Consider the following 27,043-nt stretch of genomic DNA (forward strand, 5'->3'; position numbering starts at 1 on the left):
TCTCTGGTGTGCACTTAAACTTCAGTGGCGCCAGAGCAGAGAGAGACCAAACATACTTTAATGAGGTATAAAGTACAGTATAAAGTAATGTTTGAGGCAGACTAACATCAGTCACTTTTCCATTCACTAGAAGGAGGTGCGGGGAAACCGCAGATATGTTGTCTCCGCCTACAGGAAATACGTTGACTGCGACCATGAGACCCGTTTCTGAATCGGTCTATAGGTTCTGTCCAGCGCAGGCAGCGCGCTGCCACCAGGCAGGAGTCAACCTTGAGGCCTGGTGCGTCAAGGTATTTATTCAGCAAAGGCCTCCTCTGCACTCCTGCCAAGTATAAGTAGCGACCACGGTGTAACTGTGCAGTGGGCACTGGCAGGTGTGAAGGGTGTGTGTGTGCATGATACAAGATGTCACACATAGCCTTCTACAGTCTACAGTCATACGGTAACACACACACACACACACACACACACACACACACACACACACACACAGTAGCTGACCTGGCTTTTTTTCCAACTGATTCATGTATTGGGCAGCAGGAAAGACTCTTGAGTTACATGAATGCACCACATACACACACAGTGATTCAGTATTCAGCCAGGGTTCCGTGTACATGGATGTCGCTATAGGTCTGAGTAGACGTTAACCACTTGAACCCTGTTCAAGTGGTTAACGTCCCCCGTGGCAGGGGCCAGGGCCTATATATTTTGCCTCGCCTTTTTCCCTCTGCAGCCTCATATCAAGGCCCTTTATTTATTCTGCATTTGAGCCACAGACCACCATTTGATGATATTTAGCCTTGCACACCCATCAAATATTTACACATTTCCATGCTGTATTGATGTTGGTACCATAGGAGACATAACAGGCAAACGATCAAAGTAACAATTCTTCTACATTCTCTAATTGCCTTGGGTAGACATCTTGTAAATTAAGTGTTTAACAATAATTTCTCTCAACTCTTGAGTGTAACATTTGGTTTCATTTTACACTCAAGAGGTAAAGAACTATACATGTCCATTTGGTTAACAACTCTCTATCATTTAGCTGGGGACCGCCTTGAACGCCCTCATGTTGGTAACTTGTTGGTAATGTTGGTAATTTTATGAGGAACTATAAGGCTCGACCATGCCACTTGTCGGTGTGATGGGGTTGGTGGTTTCATCAGCCCTGTCAATTTTTCTGTTAGCTTCTCACCCACTTCCTCATACGTCCCCAAGCACTATTTCCTCTTTTAGTAGTTGAAATGACTCTTCTTGAAGGCATTGCACGGGGCAGGCGTCCTATATATAACCAGCAAACACAATCTACAACTTCAGAAGACATTGTGTACACTGTCTGAGGACCTTCTCACATGCGTACCACATTATGTCCGGCGTCTTTGTTTCTTTGGCGTATATTTCTCGTGCTGTCCGCTGGACTTTTGTGTGAGAGAGGTGAGTACGTGGTGAATTGGAAGCAGAAATTGGAAGCATCTTGCAGATCAAACACAGTGGGGTACAACTGTTATCAAATCACATGAAGGTAACATTGTTGTTATGTGCCTTTGTTTTTCTTCCTTTCGTTGACTGAGCAAGGTGTTTGTGCATGCTTGCTGATGCAATACGTGCAATGCGTGTGAATGCATGTCTGAGTATGTGTTCATATTGAGTGTGTGTTGAGTGTGTGTGTGTGTGTGTGTGTGTGTGTGTGTGTGTGTGTGTGTGAGAGAGAGAGAGAGATGTCGGGGGACACCAGCACTCTGTTCTGGCGCAGCATGTCTACCAGCAGTGACCCCTCGTCTCCCACCACGGCCGGTGTCATGAGGGATTCCGTTGTCCCCGCCAAGATCATCAAAGTGTGTTTCCTTAGCAACAGCTCCATGGGCAAGAACTTCAAACTGGTCTGCTGTCAAGAGGGATGGACTGTCAGGGTAATGTCGACTCTTTACTCTTCTCTGCGCAAAAACCAAAAAAAGACAAACGACAACAAAATAAATATAACACAAGTGTCAGGTGCATTAAGTAAGTAGGGTGGACTGTCTTATTGTCGCTATTGACGGAGAATGAGGACGTCCATCCCATCCATCTTTTCACTGCGCTAGACCCCTGTGAGATGGAATGTCTAAGGTAACATATCACTGTTCCGACCTCCCGTTAGTCTGACCGATTACTAACACTATCGCAAACCCTAACCCTAACCTCGGTCTTAACTGGCCACGTAGGTCGGTAACCCTAACATCAGTCTTAACCGGCCACGACTCAGTCTTAACCGGCCACGTGCCCGGTATCGAACCTGCGACCTTGTTGTACCTAGAAATGAGGTACAAAGGCCAGTGCTCTACAGACTGAGTTACCAATTTTCAGACTAAAGCTGCAGGTGTTATAAATATTAGAGATGCTTATGCCTTGCCAATGGTTTTTATTGCTGCTTTCACTACCTTATTATGCTCCTTCCTGTCATCAGCTGAGCATTTCATGTGTTTGTTTTCAGTTTGTTTCTGTGAAAGTTCACATGCATCTCCTTGGTTGTGGTTTTGTTTAGGGTTACGTTGTTGTGAATGTGAACACACCAACTCTGGGGACTTCTGCTCTGTAAGCTGTTTCATCATTGTAGGAGATGAGACGTCACAATTGAGTCAGAATGAGAAGTACTGTTGTTAACATGCAGTGAATGAAGCTGTGGCGACAGTGCAACCTGGGGGGGCCCAATGCTAATGGAGATAGACTTTGATAGATTTGACTTTTAACTGCTTGTGATCTATCTGATAAAAAGTCCAGTGACACTTGTTGAATCCCAGCTCTATGAATTTGTCTTGCAGTCTTGATGGAATAATATTATTATTAAAATGAGTAAACAGGACGTGCGTAGGTAGAATTAGGTATAAATTGGTACTGGAACAATTGAAGTAGATGTATAACAAGCTGGAACTTTACATGGTTGAAGAAAATATCAGTAAAAACATTGACAGTTTATCAGCACACAATAACTTGATAGTAGCTGCATAAACAAGGACTTTCCTGCAGTTCTGTATCTTTACTGTAACAGATTCCTCATCTCATTCTCTTCTATGAAGTCATTTAGCTTCCCTCGCCTCTCTATTTTTTTACTTTTTTCTTCTACTCTCTTGTCCGCTTTATTATATTATAATATATTATACAGTACTTTATTCTCTATTCTATTTGGTGTATTCTGCTCTCTCTCTCTCTCTCTCTCTCTCGCTTTCTCTCTCTGATTAAATTCTATTATATGTTATGTGATTCCCTCCATTGTCTATTTTATTCTACAGGTATTCTGTTCTACACACAGAGTGTGGTCTATTATATTATGTACTAATTAACCTTACAATACTTCCCTCTACTCTATGCTCAACGATTCAACTGTTCCGCTGTTCTTATGCCCACAACCATATAACCGTGACAGCTTATTTAACCCGTCCATAACGGAACTATTTATTTACTGAGCTGGAGGGTAAATGTCTGCATTTACCCAGCCGTCATGGCTGCTCAGATGTGTGTGCAGAGCTGTTAGGAGTTAAGTGTCTTGCTCAAGGGCACTTCACTGCACCCACTCAGCTACGACCTCATTAACCTTAGCCCTGTTTCCTTCTTTGCTGCTCCACCACCTCTTGCCAGTGGTGGAAAGTAACTAAGTACATTTACTCAAGTAATACTTTTACAGGTACAATTTTGAGGTGTATTTGTACTTTACTTGGATTTCCAGCACGTTTACTTCTACCTTCTACTCCACTACATCTCAGATCGAAATATTGTACATTTATTCCACTACAATTATCGGGTTAGAGAACTACTATGAACTCGTGCAAAATCGTGCAAATGTGCCTCAAATCTTTGAATATATGCCACCGACATCATGAACTCCCGGCCAAAAAGCTTGTACTGTGGGAACCAACACACGGGCGTCGATCGAGAGGACGTCCCACAACTACATACGTGGACGTACTAAAGAAAGACACTGGTGCGGAAAGCACAAAGGAGCTGGCCAGATGTATGGAGAACCAAGATGACTGGAGACGACGATGGAGGGCTCGTCTGAGGACGACGTAGAGAGACAGAGTGAACATTTTAACTCAAATCTTTGCTTCTAGGGAGGGGTCCCTGGAACAACAGGGGGTCGGCTAGCCAATTACATATATATTTGGGGGTCCTTGACATGAAAATGTTTGAGAACCACTGACACATATAGAAACATATAGGTTTTTCAGAAAACTGTCAGGTTTTAGAAGGCATTTTGTAGAATCGTCCTCAGGTCTATTGTAAAACCACCCCCTGTCCTCCTTGCGCCACCACCAGCATGTCATCGAGGCGGTGCTGACCAGTGGCTGTGTGGGACCCGCTATAGAGCACGCGCTCTGCTACGGCCTGCTCCTCAACCACCTCAAGTCCTGCGAGATCCACTGGCTCCACCCGCAGCTCTCCGTGCTGGAGCTCACACGGCGATACGAGCAGCAGCACCTGGAGGCTGAGTGGAGGTGTGTTTATGCTGTTTTATATCTATGTTAATCCATTCTGGGGGCGGGAACCCCTTTTGGTGGTTTTAAGGAATATGTTATAGTTTAACTATAAGCTCGTAGCTTGTAGGTCTGCTTTTTTTGAAAAATCGTGAAATGTAGTGCAAATCTTTGAATATATATTCTTTCAGAGCGAACGTTTTTAACTCAAATCTTTGCTTCTGGGAGCGTCCCTGGAACAACATATTTTAGGGATCCTTGACATGAAATATTGAGCACCACTGCATTCTTTTTTCAATTTTGACGTCAGGCCTAAATGGGTTAAAGTGTTTAAAGGCTCTATATTGTGATAGTACTCACTGTACTCACTGTAATGTTCTACAGTATGTTTGTTCAGTAAACAGGAGTCTCCATCCATGTCTCTCCAGCTTTATATTAAACAGAAAATGCATTTTCAGGTTGGAATACCGGCGATCAGGATAGAGAACGCAGTCCGGATACAGATTAAACAAGTGGAATTGGAAGTGATGACACAAATAGATGAGCAGACAAAATTGGAACTGGAATACTATAGCAATTAAGCTACTTTCTCCTGATTGGCTGCAATTTTGTCACCTATACATGAAAGTGAATTTTCTGTTTATCAAGAGCTGGAGAGACAGTAACAACCCTGTTACTGTTACTGAACAAACACTATAGTGATGATCAGAATATGGTGATTTAACCTTTTTACAAAAAAAATTGTTTTACTTTTAACCAAAAAATATCACTTACCCTTCCTTTAAAAATAACTAGAGCGGTGCCGGTTTGGCACTGGCCTACTTTGAACGATGCAAGTTGGAAATGGATGCCCCACCCAGATATTATGTCTGTGTCTCTTTTATACCCATATGTGGAGTTCTTTGTCAGACATGCCTAAATATGGAGTCTATGCAGACTTCAGAATGATGTCAGAATAGGCCAGCTGCATATATGGACCCTGGCCAGGGGCCCTGTCCAGAGCCTGGGCAGAGGCCTTTTTGGGGCGGTTCTGGACAACCGTGGGTCCGACCGACTCGACACCAGGCACGCGTGTGTCGAATTCGAAGTCGGTGGGGAAAATGGTTCTCGAGTTACGTAGATTACAACAGTGCACACACACACACACACACACACAGACAGACACACAGAGACTTGGTGCATTTATAGTTAGATGTTTAAGTCTCCAGGGTACAAATGGAACCAAATGGACTCTGGTGGGTCCATGTCTCCAGGGTGTACTCCTGTTAAACATTCAGTTAAGGCTAACTGTGTGTCGCGGTGTTTCCAGATATGACTTGAGGATCCGCTACATCCCAAAAGATTTCATGGAGAGCTTCAAAGACGACAGAACCACCATGCTCTACTTCTACCAACAGGTCAGCGTGTGTGTGTGTGTGTGTGTGTGTGTGTGTGTGTGTGTGTGTGTGTGTGTGTGTGTGTGTGTGTGTGTGTGTGTGTGTGCGTGTGCGCGTGTGCATGTGCGTGTGTCTTGCAGAGAGAACGATGAACATTAAACCTTTTCACATTATGTGCAATGTTTCTTATATTTACCCGGTGTGTGTGTGTGTGTGTGTGTGTGTGTGTGTGTGTGTAGGTGCGTAGTGACTACATGCAGCACTACGCCTCGAAAGTTAGTGATGGGATGGCTCTGCAATTAGGCTGCCTGGAAATCAGGTATTGTAAACGCCCGCGCACACACACACACACACACACACACACACACACACACACACACAAGGGAATAATATATTAGATATCATGTGCTTTTACATTTGTGTCCACAGGAGGTTCTGCAAAGACATGAATACAAATGGACTGGAGAAGAAGTCCAACTTTGAACAGTTAGAGTAAGCATTCCATGTTGTTGCCTTTGGCCCAAACAGGACACTATTATTATTTACCGGTACATGAGTTCACACTCATATCTCATTCAGTTCCCCTTGATGCTACCTGGAGTACTTCATCTTTTGTTATCAGATGATATGAAAGGGCAAGCTGATAATAAACGGTTTGCAGTGGAGGAAAGTAACTATAATAAGAACATTTTCTTAAAAGAGTATGTTATTTTCTTTGGTTAAAATAAGTGTTAAAAAGCTCTATTTTGTCATGGCACTCATTGCTTCATCCAGAGCGTTTGTTCAGTAACAGGAGTCTCCAGCATGTCTCTGTCTCTCCAGCCTTTTATTAAACAGAAAATGCATTTTCAGGTTGCGATACCAATTTGATCCAATCAGGACATGTAACTCAGGCAGGATACAGATTAAACAAGATGACACAACATTGCAACTGGAACACACATTTAAGCTGATGAATGGCTACTTTCTCCGGATTGACTTGAATTCTATCACTTACCTGTTCATTAAAGAGGTGGAGAGACACGGAACAAACACTCTATACGGCAATGATTACTATCACAATATAGTGATTTAACCTTTAAACAAAAAAACATTTTGTTTTAACCAAAAAAAATATGACTTACCCATACCCATACAATGTTGAGGTATTTGTACTTGACTTGAGTATTTCCAGTTTCCAATACTTTGCTTGTACTCCATTACATCTCAGAGGTAAATATATTTACTGCACCACAGTTATTTGACAACTTTAGTTACTTTGTAGACTGTGATTATTCTTATTACAAAACATAGCCTACATGAACTACTTCAACTCTATACACATTTCGGCCATTTGAACATAGCCGATCTACACTACGGCTAGTTTCAAAAGATTTTTGTACATTTGAAAACTTGAAACTTGAAACATTCTGCATAATGAGTTCTTTTAGGTCAATTTAGATGCCAATACTTTTCTACTTTTATTCATGTACATTTTGAATTCCAAACTTTTGCAGTATTGATATTTTTACTTAACCCCTTTTGGTGTTTGTAGCATTTTGTTATACTTCAGCTATTGAAAAATAGCAGACCTAAAGCTCATAGCACGGCACAGAGTTCCGCGCTATCAGCTTGTAGGTCTGCTATTTAAAAAAAATCGTGAACCTGCTGACGGTTTGTGTCATCTGGTCTGTTCTGGTCACCAGGAGAGACGTGGGGCTGGACCTGTTCTTTCCCAGAGACCTGATTGACAGTATGAAGGTATGGAAATGAAATGCCACAAAACTCCATGCACCATATCGTACGGTGTACCTGAGCTATCAAAATTCACCCGGCATGAATAATAATAATAATAATAATAATAAACTTTATTTATAGAGCACCTTTCATGACACGAGTGCAGCGCAAAGTGCTTTACAAGACAACAAAGTATGACATAGATACACTTTTATGTCAGACTTTTCAATGAGTGTGTGTGTGTGTCTGCGTGCGCGCGTGCGCGCGTGTGTGTGTGCGTGCGTGGTGTGCGTGCGTGCGTGCGTTAGTCCAAGCAACTTCGTAAGCTGATCCAGCAGACGTTCCAGGGTTACTCCACCATGAAGGAGGACCAGTGCATGGATAGGTTTTTCACAACCTTGGGACAGTGTCACAGCTATACCCAGGAGAGCTTCACCTGCCAGTTGGTGGTGAGTATGTGCGTGAGTGCGTGTGTGTGTGTGCGTGCGTGTGTGCGTGCAGTAGTTAATATTGTTGTGAGGTCCACACAACAAACCACTGCCACAGTGTTGCCACATCTCCTGCATTTTTCGTGTGTGTGTGCGTGTGTGTGTGTGTGTGTGTGTGTGTGTGTGTGTGTGTTTACAGCAAAGTTGGAGTCTTGCAATAGACTTGGTCATCGGTCCTGAGGGCATCAGGCAACAGGCTGACAAGAACTCAACGGTGAGCTCATTTGTCCATGCATTTGTGCGCGTACACATACGCACACACACGCGCACACACGCATTCCATCCTGACCAACACCAAGTCACAGTTCTCTGTGTCACTCCCCTCCTCAGCCCATCTGTCTGGCTAGCTTTTCTCAGGTTCGGAGAATCCACTGCTCCGCTCAGAATGATGGCCGAGCACTGCTTAGTATGGAAATTGAAGGAGCCAGCCAGGTGAACGCAGACGCACGCACGCACGCACGCACGCACGCACACACACACACACACACACACACACACACACACACACACACACACACACACACACACACACACACACACACACACACACACACACACACACACACACACACTCACTCACTCACTCACTCACTCACTCACTCACTCACTCACTCACTCACTCACTCACTCTCACACACACACTCACTCACTCACTCACTCACTCGCACACACACACAAACACTTCAATTTCTTTATTTGAGTCCACATTTATAAACTACATTATCAAGTGCACAAATATTTTTCAGTTGCTTTTGATATCCCACACACTCGAAACATCATGTGTCTCAGTGCTTGAGTCCAAACAACACACACACACACACACACACACACACACACACACACACACACACACACACACACACACGTATGTACAGTAACAGATTTATTGACCCTGTCCCCTCCGCACACACACACCACAGCCTCTGTTAGTGACCACCACCTCCCTGTACATGGCGGAGAACATGGCCGACCTGATTGATGGCTACTGTCGCCTGGAAACTGGCTCGGACGACACCTCACTCATCAGCAGGCCCAGCGAAGGTACCTGAGCTCGATTCTATAAATACCTTCTAAATCCTGACAGTTTTCGGAAAAACCTATGTTTCTATGTCAGTGGTTCTCAAACTATTTCATGTCAAGGACCCCCAAAGATATATGTAATTGGCCACCGACCCCCATCTGAAAATATGTTGTTCCAGGGACCCTCCCAGAAGCAAAGATTTGAGTTAAAAACGTTCACTCTGAAAGAATATATATTCAAAGATTTGTGGGGGGATCGGGACAGGGACTCGAACCTGCGGCACGCCGTCAGGGTGGCTTAGCCTTAGCAGCCTAGGTGCCCAGACGGTTGAGCTAACAGTCCAGGCCTATTAGAGCAATGTTAACTCCATAGACACATGTATATACAAAACAGAAAAAGTACAAAAATCACAGCACTAAATCTTTCAGGTTCTTATAATAACAGTTATTTGTCAAATAGCTGAAAGATGTTTTTGAATTGGCATAAAAATGGCCACTGACAGCACACACACACCCACTGGTGGGCATGTGATGTGCCGATTTGCGGCGGCAGGGTCAGGTCCAGTCCATATATGAGCATATCTGTGCGCCCGCACTGTGTGATAGTATTTTGTAGCACTTTGTGACACAGTTTGTGGACAATGTTTTGTGAATTTTACAGAGAGAGAGGTTTTCAACCTGCCAGATATCCCAAGTGGGTGAGTAGGCCTCCAGTGTGTGTGTGTGTGTGTGTGTGTGTGTGTGTGTGTGTGTGTGTGTGTGTGTGTGTGTGTGTGCGTGTGCGCGTGCGCGTGCGCGTGTGCGTGCGTGCGTGCGTGCGCGTGCGTGTGCGTGCAACGTTTTCACCCCTTCCCACTGTATATAAATGAAAAGTGTCTGTCTGTCTGTTCCATCTGCTCTCACTCTACCAGAGATGTGAAAGACAAAGATAGCTGCAGTGTCAGGAGACATCCTAGTTACATGGGTAAGTGCAGTAATATCTACAGTTCCATGGTTCTCAGCCTATAATGGGCTGCTGCATGTGCTCTGTCGACATTTCAGGCCAGGGGAAGACATTGTGTACCTCAACAGTATATGGAATTTTCCAGAACCCGTTTTAGTTTTAGTCATAGTCTTTTGAATAGTTTCCATTTAGTCTCAGTAACATTTTAGTCACCTGGAATGTTTTAGTGTTAGTCTAGTTTTAGTTTTTAATATCATAAGATTTTAGACTAAATCGACAGTTGATTTAGTCGACTAAAATGTATTTTGGCGGGCCTTGATGCTGTCGTAATGGCTGATTTTACACTTGCTGAAAATAGCAGATCTACAAGCTCTACAAGCTTGTAGATCTACAATAGCAGATCTACAAGCTTGTAGGTCGGCTATTTTCAGCATGCAACCATGTGTAAAATGACTTATACTGGATCTCTTGTCCACTAGTCCCTTCCTAACAGTTTTAGTCTAGTTCTTATTTGTTGACGAAATTGTCAATATATTTTGTCTTAGTTTTAGTCATCGTAGGTTAGTTTCCATTTAGTTTCCAACTTTCCATTTAGTTTTCGTCAGTGAAAAAAGGTAGTCGTCCTAGTATTAATCGACGAAATCAACACTGTACAGTACTGTTATGTATATAAGAGATTATATTGAAATGATAATGTAAACTTGAAAATGTAATTCCACAATAGCATTATAACTTTCCACATAGGTGTGCAGTGCTACTCATAGAAATTTCTCCAATATGAAATCGTGTGGCCGTGCACCTTGACAACGTGCACTACTGTATGAATTGGGGTTTCTCATTGATATATTAATGTTGGTGTAATTAGCAGAGAAGCAGAGAAGCAAAATTCAATAAGAACATCCATTGTATTAATTTGGGAGCATTTGAGATGTGAACTGTATGTTTTCTTTCTTTCTTTTTTGTCATGAACTCCAGGTTCGGATATTTATGTTGATATCCCCGAGCTTATGAATAAGTCTGATGGTGAGTGTTTGACTGGGAAATGTCATCCCAAACTCTCTTAATTATCCAAAGTATAGTCTTTATGTGAACACATCTTTAAAAAATGTCTGTGCAATCTGTGTGTGTGTGTGTGTGTGTGTGTGTGTGTGTGTGTGTGTGTGTGTGTGTGTGTGTGTGCGCGTGCGCGTGCGTGTGCGTGTGGTGCGCGTGCGTGTGTGTGTGTGCGCGTGCTCAGAGCACAGCCTGTCTAGAGATGACATCGTGCTGGGCCGTATCCTGGGTGAGGGATGTTTCGGAGAAGTGCATGATGGGGTTTACAAAAGCCCGGTGAGTCTGAAGATATCAAACCATCTCATACACAGGGTCAATTAAAATCCCCTATTATTTGTACATCCATTCAGTAGAATTCGTCTACCTTTTTTTTCTCTGCATGTATAAGAGTAGGTCATAAGCTTATATACTGTCCCTTTGTTTGCGTGCATGCTTGTGTGTGTGCGTGTGTGTGTGTGTGTACGTGTGTGTGTGTGTGTGTAGACAGGGGAAAGGATTTGCGTGGCTGTGAAAACCTGCAAGGACTGTTCCGCCGACGTCAAAGAGAAATTCTTGAGCGAAGCAGGTGAGTCAGCGCTTCGTTCAGCACGGCATCCACACTGACTCGTTATGATAGCCTATTGTATAGCATTACTACATAACACTGACATGATAGAATGTACAGCATGGATGGATTTGTTTTTACGTCCAGATACCCCGTCCAGGACGCGTCCTCATTTTTTCCTCCCAGACTTTTCGTGGAATTTGAAGGTACTGTACAACGGACGTGCGCTTATGAGAAACCACAAAAATCATAACTTCGGCAAAAACTTTGCCGCAACACGAGGATAACGTGAACATTCAGTCCAAATGTCCAGCTTGCTAATTCACAACAACAACTACTACTTTGGTCTTGAACCTACGGTACCTAATGAAATTGTAAAGATTGTTTGCTGTAGCACAATAAGCACATAAGGCAGAGTGTTTGAATCTGCATACAGGGCTCTCGCCTTAAAATGGATTCTGCTGTAAAATGCCCTTCGCTCGCTCACTTCAGCCGTTCCGTCTCTTCCAGTCCTGATGAAGACTTTGCGGCATCCCCACATTGTGCGTCTCGTCGGTGTCATCGAAGCCGATCCCGTCTGGATTGTTATGGAGCTGTACGAACATGGAGAGGTTTGTACGAGTGTGTGTGACTGTGTGTGTGTGTGTGTGTGTGTGTGTGTGTGTGTGTGTGTGTGTGTGTGTGTGTGTGTGTGTGTGTGTGTGTGCGCACACGATTATATATTATAATATTCTCAGCATTGGACCTGTGTTAGTGTGTGTATGTCCATGTCCAAACTGTCCATATATATATACACCGGGTTTATGGGTATGTGACTGTGTTAAGTGAGCTCATAAATAAATAAATGGACAAAAGTAGTGTGACATTATTGTAAGTCAAGTCTCAGTTGTATTGGTCAGATCCAGGTATGTACATTAACCAGGATGCACACGCAGATTAGACACATGCACCAACGGACCGACATGCGGAAACAACGGTCGGACATGCGCTGCTATACCGTGCTTGCGGTTAGGATTTGGGATAGGTTGTCGGGTCTAATGACAGTCGGACCACTTGAACCCTTGCATCCCTCTTCTGGGGGAACATTCAATCTAAAAAAAGAAAACAAAAAAATATGATTTTAAAGCAGATCTACAAGCTCACAATACGTGGCATTGCGATGTGTTGTGAGCTTGTAGATTGGCTATTTTTGGCGATACGAGATTTTATGTGTACTGTATGAGAAAAAAGATACGACCCAGTGCAGAGTCAGGTCCATTTGACTGTTTTGTAAAGGGTTCAAGACAAGCTATTAAAGCACGGTGTTGTGTTGTGTCTCATGACAGCTGGGTGCCTATCTTCAGAAGTACGTACTGTCCAACAGCACTTTAGTCCTCTACTGTCTCCAGATCTGCAAGGCAATGGCTTACCTGGAGGGACTCAATATGGTGCACAGGTATGTGCACACACACACACACACACACACACACACACACACACGCACATAACACATGTGCGCGTGAGCTGGATGACTTTGGTCTGTCGTAACATTGAGAAGGAAAGGATTGTTACAAAAGGCGCATACAAAAACATGAACGCACAAACTTGTGTCACACTGTTGTCTTTTTCTGAAAGGTATCTATTCTCATAGGGGGATGTCTCGTTGCCTGATAAAGACCGTATAGGTCGAAACATTGCAATTTGTTGCCTCTAAATAAAATGTGACTGACTATAGTCACCACCCAGGACATGGAAGGACACAACACAGCGCAGCTTCCTTAAGTAGACTGGTTTATTCCTCTCAGTTCAGGGAATAATTCACAATAATATTAATACACAGGAGAGGCGATAGCTCTCCACTGTCCGGACAAAGAGGCTCTCTCTTGAGTCTTGAGTGTCTGTGGAGATGACTGATTTATCCTGTGTTTATCCTTGATCAAGTCCATGATGCACAACAGGTGCGCAGCCACACCCTGCAGCTCTGAGTCCAGTTCTAGTTTGACTCGGGCGAGGTGTGACTGCTTAAATCAGTCATCCTCCATCTCACATAAAGTAAGTCTCTGAGCTCTAGAAACTAGTGTGCGGATGTTCTTTCTCTTCCTTGATGTTTGCCTTTGATGCCTGACATCCAGCACCAGGCCTAAATATAGGCATTGAGATGTGCACACAATCTTCTCTGTGAACTTTCGGATTGTTCACCACACACAAAACCACTTCCACTCCATACATGCATAAATTACTGATGGTGGTGGTGATGATAATGATGATGATATTTACAATGGTGAAAGTCGTATGCTCAAGCAAACACTATTGCTCGTAAGTTCAGTCTGCTAAAGTGAAAGTGTTGTTGTTCAAGGCCTATTGCACAGCACTTTATATTGTGCAGTGTGCACCTGTGGCCATGTTATAAAAATAATTAGGATAGGATACAAAGGTTGCAAGGTGCATTTAATTATGCAATGAGAATACTCCTTGAACAACCCAGAGGGGGCAGTGCTATAGTCACATGTTTGTCACTGCCGGAGCGAGGACTTTTAAAGCACTCCGAAGAAATGTAATGTTCAAGTTTATGCAAAGGCTGGATGTATGTGAAAACAGCATCATTGTGGCACTCGTACTCTCAAGCCCCTCAGTGAGATGTTCATGAAGACTAAAATGCATGCGTGGATTAAGTTATGTATTTATTAGATTTCTTTTTTATGCTTGCCTTTGTGTTTATTTTATGTTCATCCCTTGTATGTTTCTCTATGGACCTGAGTCCGCTGATAAAGTTTGAATTGAAGTGAAAATACACAGTAGTTGCGAATTAACATATCAGCGAGACAGTAAGTAAGGAAAATATTACAAAATTGAAAGTAAAAGATAAAACCTTGTATCCATACTTCAACTTTGTATGTTGTTTTGTAAATGAATGCCCTAAATGAGCTATTTTGTCTATTCATGCACATGTCTTCACTGTGTATAGTGAAGATGAAAGTGGTTAAAGCAGCACTATGTAACTTCCCTCTTCTACCCCGGATTTGAAGTGATTTGAAAGTGCTGACATCTTTACAATTGAGCTAATATAGAGCCTGCCTGCTTGCTCAGGGGATGAATTGAATCTACAATTATAACAATTGTATGTTATAATTGTATTAACATACTCTATACAGATTGGACACAATTACATTTTATTAATTAAACAAAAGTTACAAAGTGGGGCTTTAAGTCTGTCTGTATGTTTTGTAAATATCGAACGAGAGCTTGTGAGAAAAGGATATTGGAGCCATTGCAACACAGGGACCTTTTTTCACCATTGTCTTGCTCTCTCCATCCCTCCCTGTCCTTTAGGGACATTGGACCTTTTCACCATTGTCTTGCTCTCTCCATCCCTCCCTGTCCTTTAGGGACATTGGACCTTTTCACCATTGTCTTGCTCTCTCCTCCTTTAGGGACATTGCGGTGAGAAACATCTTGGTGGCTGCTCCTGACTGTGTGAAGCTGGGCGACTTTGGTCTGTCTCGGTACATTGAGGAGGAGGATTATTACAAAGGTGCATACCCACCCACATGCACATGTACTGTACATTCACACATTGGCCCGGAAGGAGGAAGAGTTATTGTGTGTGCATATAGCCTATTTATTTATTTAGCATCTGTAGTGGCTGTTTTGAAGGCTCTGTAAGGACACATACTGTAGAGCATGGTGTTGTTGTGCTCAAAGATGTTTAATGGTTCCTGTGGTCTCTCCCTCAGCCTCCATCAGTCGTTTACCCATCAAATGGATGGCTCCCGAATCCATCAACTTCAGACGTTTCACCACTGCTAGTGACGTCTGGATGTTTGGTAAGACGTGTGCAGTGTGTGTGTGTGTGTGTGTGTGTGTGTGTGTGTGTGTGTGTGTGTGTGTGTGTGTGTGTGTGTGTGTGTGTGTGTGTGTGTGTGTGTGTGTGTGTGTGTGTGTGTGTGTGTGTGTGTGTGTGTGTGTGTGTGTGTGTGTGTGTGTGTGTGTGTGTGTGTGTGTGTGTGTGTGTGTGTGTGTGTGTGTGTGTGTGTGTGTGTGTGTGTGTGCGCGCGCGCGCACGTGCGTGTGTGAAAGGGATATATAATAAAGGGATGTTCTTCAACCGCGGCTGTTATGAATGTCGGTGTTCTTCTTTGCAGGCGTGTGTGTCTGGGAGGTGCTGTCGCTGGGCAAGCAGCCGTTCTTCTGGCTGGAGAACGGAGAGGTGATTAACCACCTGGAGACCGGGGTCCGCCTGCCCAAACCCCAGCACTGCCCCCCTACCTTGTACCCACTCCTGACACAGTGCTGGTCCTACGACCCACAAGCCCGACCCACCTTCAGCCAGCTGGTCTGCTTACTAAGGTACGCACGCACAGACACACAGACACCAGTGTTGTTTCCGTCGACCAAAACTATGACGAAAAATGTTTGTCGACTACCTTTTTTCACTGACGAAAACTAAATGGCATTTCAATTCGGCATAGAGTAGTGCAAACGTCGATCACTCTATACTGATTTCTGATCGTCTGCACACACGTACACACACGTCTCTCTCGCTGTCGCTCCAACTAATTTGTCTCATGTCGCACAGCTACGTTTAGATTCTCCCGGCGGATCCTGCCGGGAGCTGCCTATGCCATAGAAAGCATATTGGAACCCAGGCTAACTAAAATGTGACTAAAACTAAATTAAAACTATTCAAAAGACTATGACTAAAACTAAAATCAAAATTTGCTGCCAAAAACAACACTGACAGACACACACACACAAACACACACACACACACGCCTAATGCATAAAAAACTGGGGGTCCTTCAAAGCAAAAAGAATCACCGGTCTAGTGTCTCTGTCATGTCTATAGTGACCTCCATAAAATCGAGGCAGAGCAGGACGTGGATAGGAGGCAAAACAAAGGTCTTCTCCAGAGAATGAACAGTGCACCGGCTGAGCCTCCACCGAAGGTACAAGCATGCACGCACGCACACACACTCCAGTCTGCCTTACATACTCAAACGTATATGAATATTGAACTGCACAACCATACAGTAATTATCTTTTCTCTCACTCTCCTATAGCCATCAAGAATACAAGGCAACACCTTTCGTCCAGGCATGCGAATCCAGGTGCCCTTTACACACATCACACACACACACACACACACACACACACACACACACACACACACACACATCACACACACATGCACACGCACAGACAAATGTCACATACACATGCAAACGATTTGTTTGTGTGCATGTCTGTGTTTGTATTTGCTTGTTTCACTGTTTTGCGTGTGTGTGTGTGTGTGTGTGTGTGTGTGCGTGTGCGTGTGCGTGTGCACAGCTCCCTGGGTCCCTCTGCTCCAGCACTCCTGCCCTCGCCAGCTGTGCCACTGGCTGTGCCACCAGCAGGTCCCTGCCTCTGTCACCACACCGACGGAGCCTCAGGGTAACAGCATTGTTCCACCACAAGCTTCACGAGGGGACTCTCTCTACTGCTCTCACTTGCAACCCATTTAGACCTGAGGCCAATTCTAAAAAGAAAATAGTCTTCTAAATCCTGACAGTTTTCTGAAAAATGTGAAGAATGTTTCTACTTTCTATGTCAGTGGTGCTCTACCATTTTCATGTCAAGGACCCCCAGAAATATTTGTATTTGGCCGCCGAAACCCATCTGAAACTATGTAGTTCCAGGTACCTCCCTGAGTTAAAATCTTTAGCTCTGAAAGAATATATATTCAAAGATTTGCGCCACATTTTCAAGATTTTACAAAAATAGCAGATCTGCTATTTTTCAATATCTAAAGTATAACTGTTGTACAGTCGTACAACCACGGGCTCTCTTTTCTACAAGAAAGAAATGGCGCGTAGTACCTGAGATACTATGTGTAATTCTTTCTTGTCCAGTTCTCACAGAACCCTGATGCTGCTTTCACGATTAATTCACCACTCTTTTGGACCATTTTCATCAGATTCTATTGATATTTTATCCCCCCCATCCGTTGTTTATTCAAAGAAAGCACGTTGTGACCATTTTAAAAGGTGCTACAGAATAAATATCATTATGATGATAATAATAATGATTATTAATGTATTATTTTAATCCAGTGGTTTTCAACCTTTTTCATACCAAGGCCCATTATTTATTCAGCATTTTAGCCAACGGACCAACATTTGATGACTTTTAGCCTCTCGGACTCAAAACTTGTCTTAGAATATTTTGTTGTCGTTGAATAAGATGTTGTCCAATTCCATGCTTTATTGATGTTGGTATCATTAAGAGATATAACAGCCAAACGTTGATCAAAATTACAATTCTTCTACATTCTCAAATTGTGTAGACTTGTAGTAGATTAAGTATTCAGATGTTTAACAATAATTGATCTCTGGAGAGGTCCATTTGGTTTCAAGATCCAGTTAAGTTAAAGGGTCCATTTGGTTGCCAACTTTCCATCATTTAGCTGGGGACCGCATGGATCCCCTCAAGGACCACTGGTGGTCCCCGGACCACTGGATGAAAAGCTTTAATCAATCAGAATGACATTTTATTATTATGTGCTGTCGTGCAGGAGAGAGAGGAGGGCGAGCGGGAGAGCGTGGAGGAGACCCTGCGGAGACAGAGACACGAGATGCAGCGAGACAAAGAATGGCTGGAACACGAAGAAAGACAGCTGGTGAGAAGTCACATAGAAACGCATACACATAAACGCATACGCATAAAGAGAGCATGCTGCCCGCATCAATATACAACTACTTTTCTATTCACAGCTTCGGCAATACTGTTGTGAATTATCTGACTCCATGCTGTCCAAATGGCAGCCTCTGGTGGACATTTCCATTTCCCATAATGACACACATGTGTTTGCTGTGATACCACTTAACTCATTAGCCAATCACCGTCCGGGTGTGCCCCTCACTCAGTTTCCAGCCTTCACACAGGCCACATGAAGCTCACTGAGTCTACGCCAACCCAGCCATGCATACTTGACAAACAAACCATGGCTCATTTATTAATGGAGAATAAACTGATATAAGTTCAAAGTATTTTGGCATCACAGAAACATCTCTTTTATCGGAGAACCTTGGGTGGTCAGCTCAGATCCAACAAACACAACCAGATAATATTTAACACATACTGTAAATATAAATATATATATAGACCGTCTTAATACGATTATTGTTAAAACATTACCAATAATTACAAACTTGTGTGCACAGCGCACACACTCGAGTCGAGACTCGCTGTGAAATGAATCCGAAGCGCTGGAGCGGCACAACAAGCCCTCGGCTAAATAATACAGATATAGGTCCAGTGCTGGTTGTGTTTGTAATGCATTATACTATTAGTATTAAATAGAGCCGAAGTCCTGCCGTCGCTCGTTTTCTCTATGGAGAATAACATGGGGTCATCTTAAATCGGCTCATATAAGAATTGTATTGTGGTCTAAAAATAAACAAACTGTCTCTGCGATATTGTCAGGGAGTTGTCTCTGTATGGTTTATCGTTTCATCATGTCATCATTCCTTGTGTATCTATCTCAAGCTATTTCAAGTCTTTGTGTTGAAAATGTGAATAGAATCCTTCATTGGTTTCTTAGACCTATAGAGAATCTAACTACAGTGTTCTTTGTAAAATGGTCAGTGGTAATGCCAAGTAGAACGTGAGTCATGAATACATAAACTAAATGAACTAAACATATCACACCACCGGTGTGGTTCTTTAAACCTGTCTTTTGACATTGTGCTTCTCTGCAGGATCCCATTATGCAACAGGAGGATTCAGATATCATCAAGGTATGCTGTCTGCATGTGACTTAATGGTTGATGTTACAAGTAAAATTCAATATTAAACATTATCATTTTTTCTTCTGCTCTCCTGGTTCTGTCTGCAGCCCCCCGAAAAGAAACAGGAACATGGTGAGTAGATATAGTGACTCCATAAACAGCTATACTGTATAGGCTCTTACTGGATTGTACATGAGACGTAATAAAACAAAATCTAAAAGAGAATTAAATAGTCTGTTTTGGATGGTACAACCATTTTATCTTCTCCCAATTCCTCTCTCCCTCTGTCTGTCTCTCTCCCTCTCTCCCTCCGTCTGTCCGTCTTTCCGTCTGTCTGTCTGTCTGTCCGTCCGTCCTTCTGTCTCTCTCTCTTTCTCTCTCTCTCTCTCTCTCTCTCTCTCTCTCTCTCTCTCTCTCTCTCTCTCTCTCTCTCTCTCTCTCTCTCTCTCTCTCAGGTCCTCCAGAGAAGCCCCCTAAGCCCCCCACAGTCCCACAGGTATACCACCTGCCCATTCCATTGCAGCATTACACCAGTGGTTCCCAAAGTGTGGTCCCGGGACCCCCAGGGGTCCTTGAGGGAGTTCCAGGGAGTCCCCAGCTAAATGATAGTTTGGAACCAAATGGACCCTTATGGGTCTGTAACTCTGAGAGTGTACATTTGTACACTCTCAGTGTTCAATTAACATTGATTTTACAATATAAATTGGGGGTCCCAGAGATAGAAATGCCATTAAATGGGGGGATCCGTAGACTAATGCATGTCAAACTGGGGGTCCAGTTTGTCCTTTCAAATGGGGGTCCTTGACATGAAAAAGTTTGGGAACCACTGGCATACACGTCGTTTTGGCGTCGCTGCCGATGTGGTCCAATCATCACAAGTGTGATACAGTAAGTACGTCTGGAGAACCAGGACCAGACCTGAGAACCGGTCTTAGGATAACACAGCTGGAAGAGGTTCAGTTCCTGGTCTTCCTGGTCAACACTTATATAGCTCTGGTCTTATAGGTCTCAGGTCTTAAACCCATTCAGGACTGAGACCAGATTCTCCAAAATGGCTTCTAAATTAATGACAGTTTTCTGAAAAACCTTATGTTTCTATATCACTGGTTCTCAAACTATTTCATGTCAAGGACCCCAAAAAATGATATGTAATTAGCCGCCGACCCCCATCTGAAAATAATATGTTGTTCCACTTCCCGGGTGGAACAACATGTTAAAGCATAACATAATGCTTAAAACACATGGGCTAATGGGTTAGGAGGAGTTGCTGGGCTGATTGACAAGCAGCTGTGGCGTGTTGTTGCATTGCAGCCGCTGCCCACGGCGGAGCTGGACAGGTCAGGTGACCTGGTGTACAGCGGCGTCATGGCGTTGGTCAGGGGGGTGGTCCATCTGAAGAACCAGGTCAACACCATCACAGCCTCCCAGTACCCCCATGCTGTCAAAGTAAGGCTATATATTCTGTGTGTGCGTTTGCGCAGCTGTGCGCGCATGTGTGTGTGCGTCACTCTCTCTCACACACACACTCTCTCACCCTCTCTCTCTCTCTCTCTCTACCAGGAGGTGGGTTTGACTCTTCGTAGTCTGATACAAAGCGTGGATGAGATCCTGCCCTCTCTGCACAGCTCCGCCAAGACAGAGGTACACTAGGCCTTGAAAAACTCATGTTTCTGTGTCAGTGGTGCTCAACCTTTTTCATGACCCCAGAATTATCTGTATTTGGCCGCCGACCCCCATTTGAAAATATGTTGTTCCAGGACCCCCAGAAGCAAAGTTTTGAGTTGAAAATGTTCGCTCTGAAAGAATATACATTCAAAGATTTGCAGCACATTTTTCAAAAATAGCAGACCTACAAGCTCGTAGCGCTTGGTGCCGTCCTATGAGCTTGTAGATCTGCTATTTTTCGATCGCTAAATTATATAATAATGCTTAAAACACCAAAAGGGGGATCCCGCCCCAAAATGGGTTAAGTAAATGCACCTAGTTTCTTTACACCACTGTGTGACTGTCAGTAGGAAGGGCCCATAAACCACAACTGGTTTAGAACATTTCCCGTCTGTCTCTGGCATTGACATGGCACTGAGCTAGCTGGCGGCAGTGATGTGTTCAACTGATATATCTGTGCAGAAGGGATTTCTATGATGATATACTGTTTCATCATAGGTATAGATAGGCTCCATTGAGGACATGGAGGGGACCTCAATATTGTTTCTTCATTAAATCCAATAAAAGGCAGGAAAATAGTGTCGTTACAGACGTTCACATTTTGAAAAAGATGATGCACTTCATTTACACCGGCATTGATTTCATCGACTAAAACTATGACGAAAAATGTTCGTCGACTACCTTTTTTCACTGGTGGAAACTAAGCTGTGATGACTAAAGCTAAGACTAAATATATTGACAATTTCGTCAACAAATAAAAACTAGACTAAAATGTTAGGAAGGGAATAGTGGACAAGAGATCCAGTACAAGTAATTTTACACTTTACACACTCAACGTGAGGTTTCAGATCTAAACTAAACTCGTATGGTATTTAGTCGACTAAAACTAGACTAACACTAAGACATTCCAGGTGACTAAAATATGACAAAAACTAAATGAGGTGTAATGACTAAACTAAAATTGAAATTTGTTGCCAAAAACAACACTGCTTTACACCAGAGGACATTGTGGTGAATTAGGCTCAGAAGCTCTCATGTGTTGGTCAAAAGGGGGACCTTAAAAGATCTGGGGGTGGGTGGGCATTAGAAAAAGGGGGACAATACGTTGTTTTCTGTTTTGCTTCATATACAGTAGTGTACAGCAGTGGTTCCCAAACGTTTTAGCCCGTGAGTGACCCAAAAGATAAATTTGATGTCTCCCCAGGACCCGATCGAAACCAGTGAAGATAGCAGATCTGTAAGCTCACAACGCGTCGCTTCGCGCTGGGTTGTGAGCTTGTAAATCGGCTATTTTCACTACTTCTTAAATATTTGTTCTAATTAATGGAAGTTTTTACATTTTCTCCTCAAAACACGTTCCATCTTTCCAAATACAAACCCAGAGGAAAGAAACCAATCAGTAATGGTTCCCTGTTGTCTCTCTCTCTCTCTCTCTAGATCGAGGGAACCCAGCGGCTGCTGAACAAGGACCTGTCGGAGTTGATCAGCAAGATGCGACTGGCCCAACAGAACTCTGTGACCTCCCTGAAGGACGAGTGCCAAAGGCAGATGCTGGCAGCCGCCCACAGCCTCGCCCTGGACTCCAAGAACCTCCTGGATTCCGTGGACCAAGCGCGCGTCAGGGCCAACCTGGCCACGCCCAGTAAGCCAGGGGAATGACCGGTAATGACCCTGCTCACGGTGGTGGTGGCGGCCATTTTGCCCCGGGTGTTACGTCATACTCAGGGGGAGAGGACACGAACTCGTTGAGGTTTCAACACGGCTGCTGTGTGAATATGGTCTGGACTTTTTGAGTTGTGCAACCACTCCAAGGAACAGCTTTGTCCGTGTCCGCCTATGCGTGCGCCTATATGCGCCTATGTGGCCATGAGCACCAGTATATGACTATAGGGTACCAGTAGGGGCGCTGTTGTGCCAGAGAGAGAGAGATAGTATTAGTGCTGCACTGTTGCCTGCTAATGAGAGAGAGAGAGAGAGAGAGAGAGAAAGAGGTGAGGGGGGGGGGGTAGAGGGGAGTTGCACCACTCAGTTCACACAGGTGTGTGATTTTTCTTTTTTGTTTGCCTTTGTGGACATGATGTGTGGTCATGGGTGCGCTCATGAAAAACACGCTTGTGCTGGACTAACCCACAGTAAGCACAAATAGACGCTCTGAAAGTCATTTAATTGCCTGTGATTGCGTGTTGCTATTAAAGTGTGTTCCCTTCATTTCCCCCCCGTGTGCATTGGCGACAACACCTCAGCATTATTCTGTTTTAACCACATGAACCCAAGCATACATGCCTATTCTGGGCAAGTGTGATGATAGGTGAACATTTGGCATTAATAGGCAAACAAACATTCACACAAACATTCTACAAGCTCACAATTGTGTTGCATTATGTCACATTGTGAGCTTGTAGATCAGTTGTGTTTTGGTGAAGAGGTTTGGTGTAGAGGGGAAAGGTAGGGGAGCAAGTATGGAGCCCTGTAGGTCTCCAGTCAGCTAAATATAGGGTTGAATTAAATAGTTAAGTTGAGTGCCATTAGTCTTTAAATGACTACAAAATGACAGCTGGACCTAAAGGATCTTTAGTCTTCAGGCACTGTAAGGTTTCGTGGTGGCAGGGGACCTAACAAACAGGATGGAAAGCAGGGTTGAGATATGCAGCGTGCAAGAAAAACCTTACAAACCTTTTTTCATAACAAAGACCATTCTCTCTTTTCTCGTTCTCTCTTTTTCTCTCTCTCTCTCATGGTCTGTGCGAGTGTTGACGGTCCAAAATAGAACTGTGCTCTTGGTGGTCGGGTGGTTAGCATGCATATATATTATGACTGAAGCCTGCAGGACCATATTATCAGTTGGTTTCATAGGTATGTGAATTGTATTTACCAGAAAGAGATAGAGGCAGTTTGTGTCAGTTTCGCAGGTTCTCTGAAACTTCCAAAATCTACTTCCTACTTTCTGTGTCATGAACAAACGGCATACAATCGGTTTTCTATTCATATTGTCTGCAAGACTGCGACATCCTAGCTAGACCAAATCCTCACCACACACATTCAGAAAAATGTAGTTTTTGTTTTCAAATCTCACATCATGACATGTATGATGTACTTCTTGTTTAATACAACTTTGTTTTCTCATTTGCCTGTTGTATTTGTTTAACCAAGTCATCCATACCAAGCTGTACTTGTCCAGTATCACAGCGGGATGCCTTCCTTGTCCTGGATTTTGGCCTTGACGTTCTCAATGTTATCACTTGGTTCAACCTCCAGGGTGATGGTCTTGCCGGTAAGGGTCTTCACAAAAATCTGCATGTTTGCACAATCCGAGATGTTACTGTACACAGCAGTAAGATATCCTACAGATTAACTATCGGTATAGTATCTGTCTATCTTATTATCTCAGGTCTCTCTTAAATTTAGTCAAACAGCGTTCACAAGAGGTGAGAAAAGATGGAACTCTTTCTTTTATGTTGGCAGCCGGTGACATCACAGTTATGGCTGGTCAGGCCTTCCTTGTCTTGGATCTTTGCTTTGACATTCCCTTGGCTCAACTTCTAGCGTGATGGTCTTGCTAGTGAGTGACTTGACAGGCCATTTCAGTAAGGCCATAACATCTTGAGTCATTTTAGTCATGTCATGTTAAATATTTGCAAGTCCTGTAAACCAGTCGTCCTCAAAGTGGGGTCCAGGGACTCCCAGGGTTCCTTATATACCCTTACAGGTCTGTAACTCCACTGATGTAGACAAATTAAGAAAATATCTAAAAAAAGAGAGGGGGGGGAAAAAAGAAAACGTTTAAACACTTAATTACTACTTAGTTGACAGGTCCTGGCCGACCAATTCTGGAGGCGTTACCCTGGCCTTTGGCCTGGTGCAAAGCACAGGGCCATATTGTATCAAACCTTATTGCACTTAGTGTTCAGATATGTGTTGATGGTGTTGATGAGTTCCTTCTCCTCCTCTAAGCTGACGTCCAGATATTCCTCCTCGTGGCGAGGAATGGCATCCATAGCCTCGTTAACCATGTCGAATGTGTCGTCCTCAGTCAGTGACGAGTCGGTGGCCTCGGAGTTGGGAGACTCGGGCAGATGGCCCTCGTGCTCTTCCAACAGCTGAGTTGCGGCCTGGAAGTTTCCATTTGTTATTCTCAGAGCCGATAGCAACAGCATAGCCGCTGACCGCTGGTTACCCTCTGTGTATTTCAGTGCCGCCTCACAGCCCGCCCTCTGAAAACCCAAATGTGACAACACTTCCAGCTTCTCCTCGGTGCCAGTGGCAGGCTCTCCTCCTGTTTGACTCATCCGCTGCCTGGTCGGAGCAGAAGAGTCGAAGAGGATATCGTATGCTGTATTTATCTCTCCGTTTGTCTCATGAAGAGCCCTTGATGCATCTCTCCTGGAGAAACCCATTGCTCTCAGATTTGTTATTCCTTCCTCTATGGCTCTGTCCCTCTCTCTCTCTTTGTCCCTCTTCTCCTGATTCTCCTGTCTCCTGGTCGTAATCAGCATGACAGCCTGGTCTGTGTCTCCCTGACAGGCTCTAAGGGCAAGTCTGCACTCTCTCTCGCTGAAACCTATAATCATCAGCTGGTTCATCTTTTCATCGTCCACAGTGAGACGACTGTATGACGACTCCACCTGCTCTAGCTTCTGTCTGGCGAGCGTGTCGTTCCCCTCGATGTACGACAGCAAACTCTGGAGGAGGTACAGTCGTAGAAACAACACCTCCTCTTTCTCTTTGCTACCCTTGATGGACAACAGCCGGTCCTGCTGTTTCCCGTAACACCGCGTGAAACAGGTCTCGGCCTTCTCGAGGCGGCGCTTGCCGTCCTCCAGACAGGACCATGCCTCCAGAGCACGGTAACACCAGACAATGTCCAACTGCAGCACCGCATAGTTGTCTACTTGGTTCAACAGGGCCGAGCCACACTGGCTAAATTGCTCATCAGCGTGAAGCAGGTGGCAAAGAGCATCATCAAACTGCCTCGTCTTCATCAGAGTGCGACCTTTCTCGTGAAGACCGAGGGCCAGGATCAGTGCCTTCTGTTCGTCATGAGGGATTTTCAAAGGGTTTCCTCTCTGGTCGGCGAGCTCCACGAACGGTGTGCGGTGCGGATCATCCGGAAGCTCAGACAGGAGCTGGAATCCTTTGCTTGTTCTCTCAAGGTCATGTTTCTGTTTCTTTTTTGTCTCCTCGTCCGAGACCTGTTGTTTCCTGTCGTCCTCGCTCACCTTGAGCACCATAATCTTACTGTTGTTCCCGACCTTCTGTAAATCTAGAGGCAGGTCCGCCGACAGCGTTTTCCCGTTCAGAATCAATCTGAGGTCCTTCATGCCGTACTCGTCTGCAATGACGTCCATGACGTCCTGCGCCCAAACGTCCAGTTTAGTCTCCAGGTAATGTTTCTTTTTCCCTTCCTTCCTAAATTCCTTGGGAATCAGCAGTTCCAGCGTGGCGACGCTGGTCTCTTTGTACGTCAGGTTTCCTCTTCCTCTCTGCACCGCCTGCACTCTGATCCGCTCCAGAGCGTGTCCGGCCTCCAGCGCGTCCACAGACAGCAGGGACGCATAGCGCTCCGCCAGCCCCTGCATGTGCTGGAGTCCAGGCTGAGTGTCCTCTTGGGTGAAAGGAGAGCTCCACAGCTGGACCTTCTCCTCTCTCAGCTGTGTCCTCAGCTTCGCCTCGAGGTTCAAATCCGCCATCGCCGCACGAGTGTTTTGTATACGTTCAAAACGATAGACGATTTTCTATCACCGTATGTGATGGACAAATAGTTCTTGTTATTTATTTATTTATCTTGAATAGATGTTTGTCTTTGTTCGAGGTAACACACTATTGTGACGGACGGATACGGTTTGAATTCTTGAATATCGAATAGCCTTTTTCTTTCATCAAGGTAGCAGCATCAGTTTGGCCAACAAATTGTCATAGAGGGTCTCTGCAGGCTGCTGTTACTAATCTCTGTGTTGTTTATCTGACATTGCTACTGTTACTTGCTACTACTACTTAAGAAGAGTAATTACATGTGTCATCATGACACTGTCAAACACACAC

General features: G+C 44.2%; 2 protein-coding genes across 2 annotated transcripts; one reads left to right on the plus strand and one right to left on the minus strand.

Moving 5' to 3' along the window:
• Positions 1 to 1,712: 1,712 nt before the first annotated feature.
• On the plus strand, positions 1,713 to 22,954 carry LOC308311787 (protein-tyrosine kinase 2-beta-like). Its single transcript, XM_080758565.1, has 30 exons — positions 1,713 to 1,913; positions 4,294 to 4,472; positions 5,761 to 5,848; positions 6,067 to 6,146; positions 6,257 to 6,319; positions 7,513 to 7,567; positions 7,852 to 7,992; positions 8,171 to 8,245; positions 8,362 to 8,463; positions 8,952 to 9,072; positions 9,713 to 9,749; positions 9,963 to 10,015; positions 10,970 to 11,017; positions 11,232 to 11,323; positions 11,531 to 11,612; positions 12,102 to 12,202; positions 12,917 to 13,026; positions 15,002 to 15,102; positions 15,305 to 15,394; positions 15,713 to 15,917; positions 16,417 to 16,516; positions 16,631 to 16,678; positions 16,899 to 17,003; positions 18,124 to 18,228; positions 19,310 to 19,348; positions 19,447 to 19,471; positions 19,795 to 19,835; positions 20,651 to 20,785; positions 20,900 to 20,980; positions 22,442 to 22,954. Exons 1-30 carry the CDS (start codon positions 1,722 to 1,724, stop codon positions 22,661 to 22,663), a joined length of 2,916 nt encoding a protein of 971 aa, XP_080614691.1. The 5' UTR covers positions 1,713 to 1,721; the 3' UTR covers positions 22,664 to 22,954.
• A 1,721-nt stretch (positions 22,955 to 24,675) lies between these two features.
• On the minus strand, positions 24,676 to 26,765 carry LOC308311952 (NEDD8 ultimate buster 1-like). Its single transcript, XM_080758769.1, has one exon. It carries the CDS (start codon positions 26,689 to 26,691, stop codon positions 24,886 to 24,888), a length of 1,806 nt encoding a protein of 601 aa, XP_080614895.1. The 5' UTR covers positions 26,692 to 26,765; the 3' UTR covers positions 24,676 to 24,885.
• Positions 26,766 to 27,043: the final 278 nt, after the last annotated feature.

This window comes from Protomyctophum bolini, assembly GCF_963924005.1.
Source record: "Protomyctophum bolini genome assembly, chromosome: 24".
NCBI classification, from domain to species: Eukaryota; Metazoa; Chordata; class Actinopteri; order Myctophiformes; family Myctophidae; genus Protomyctophum; species Protomyctophum bolini.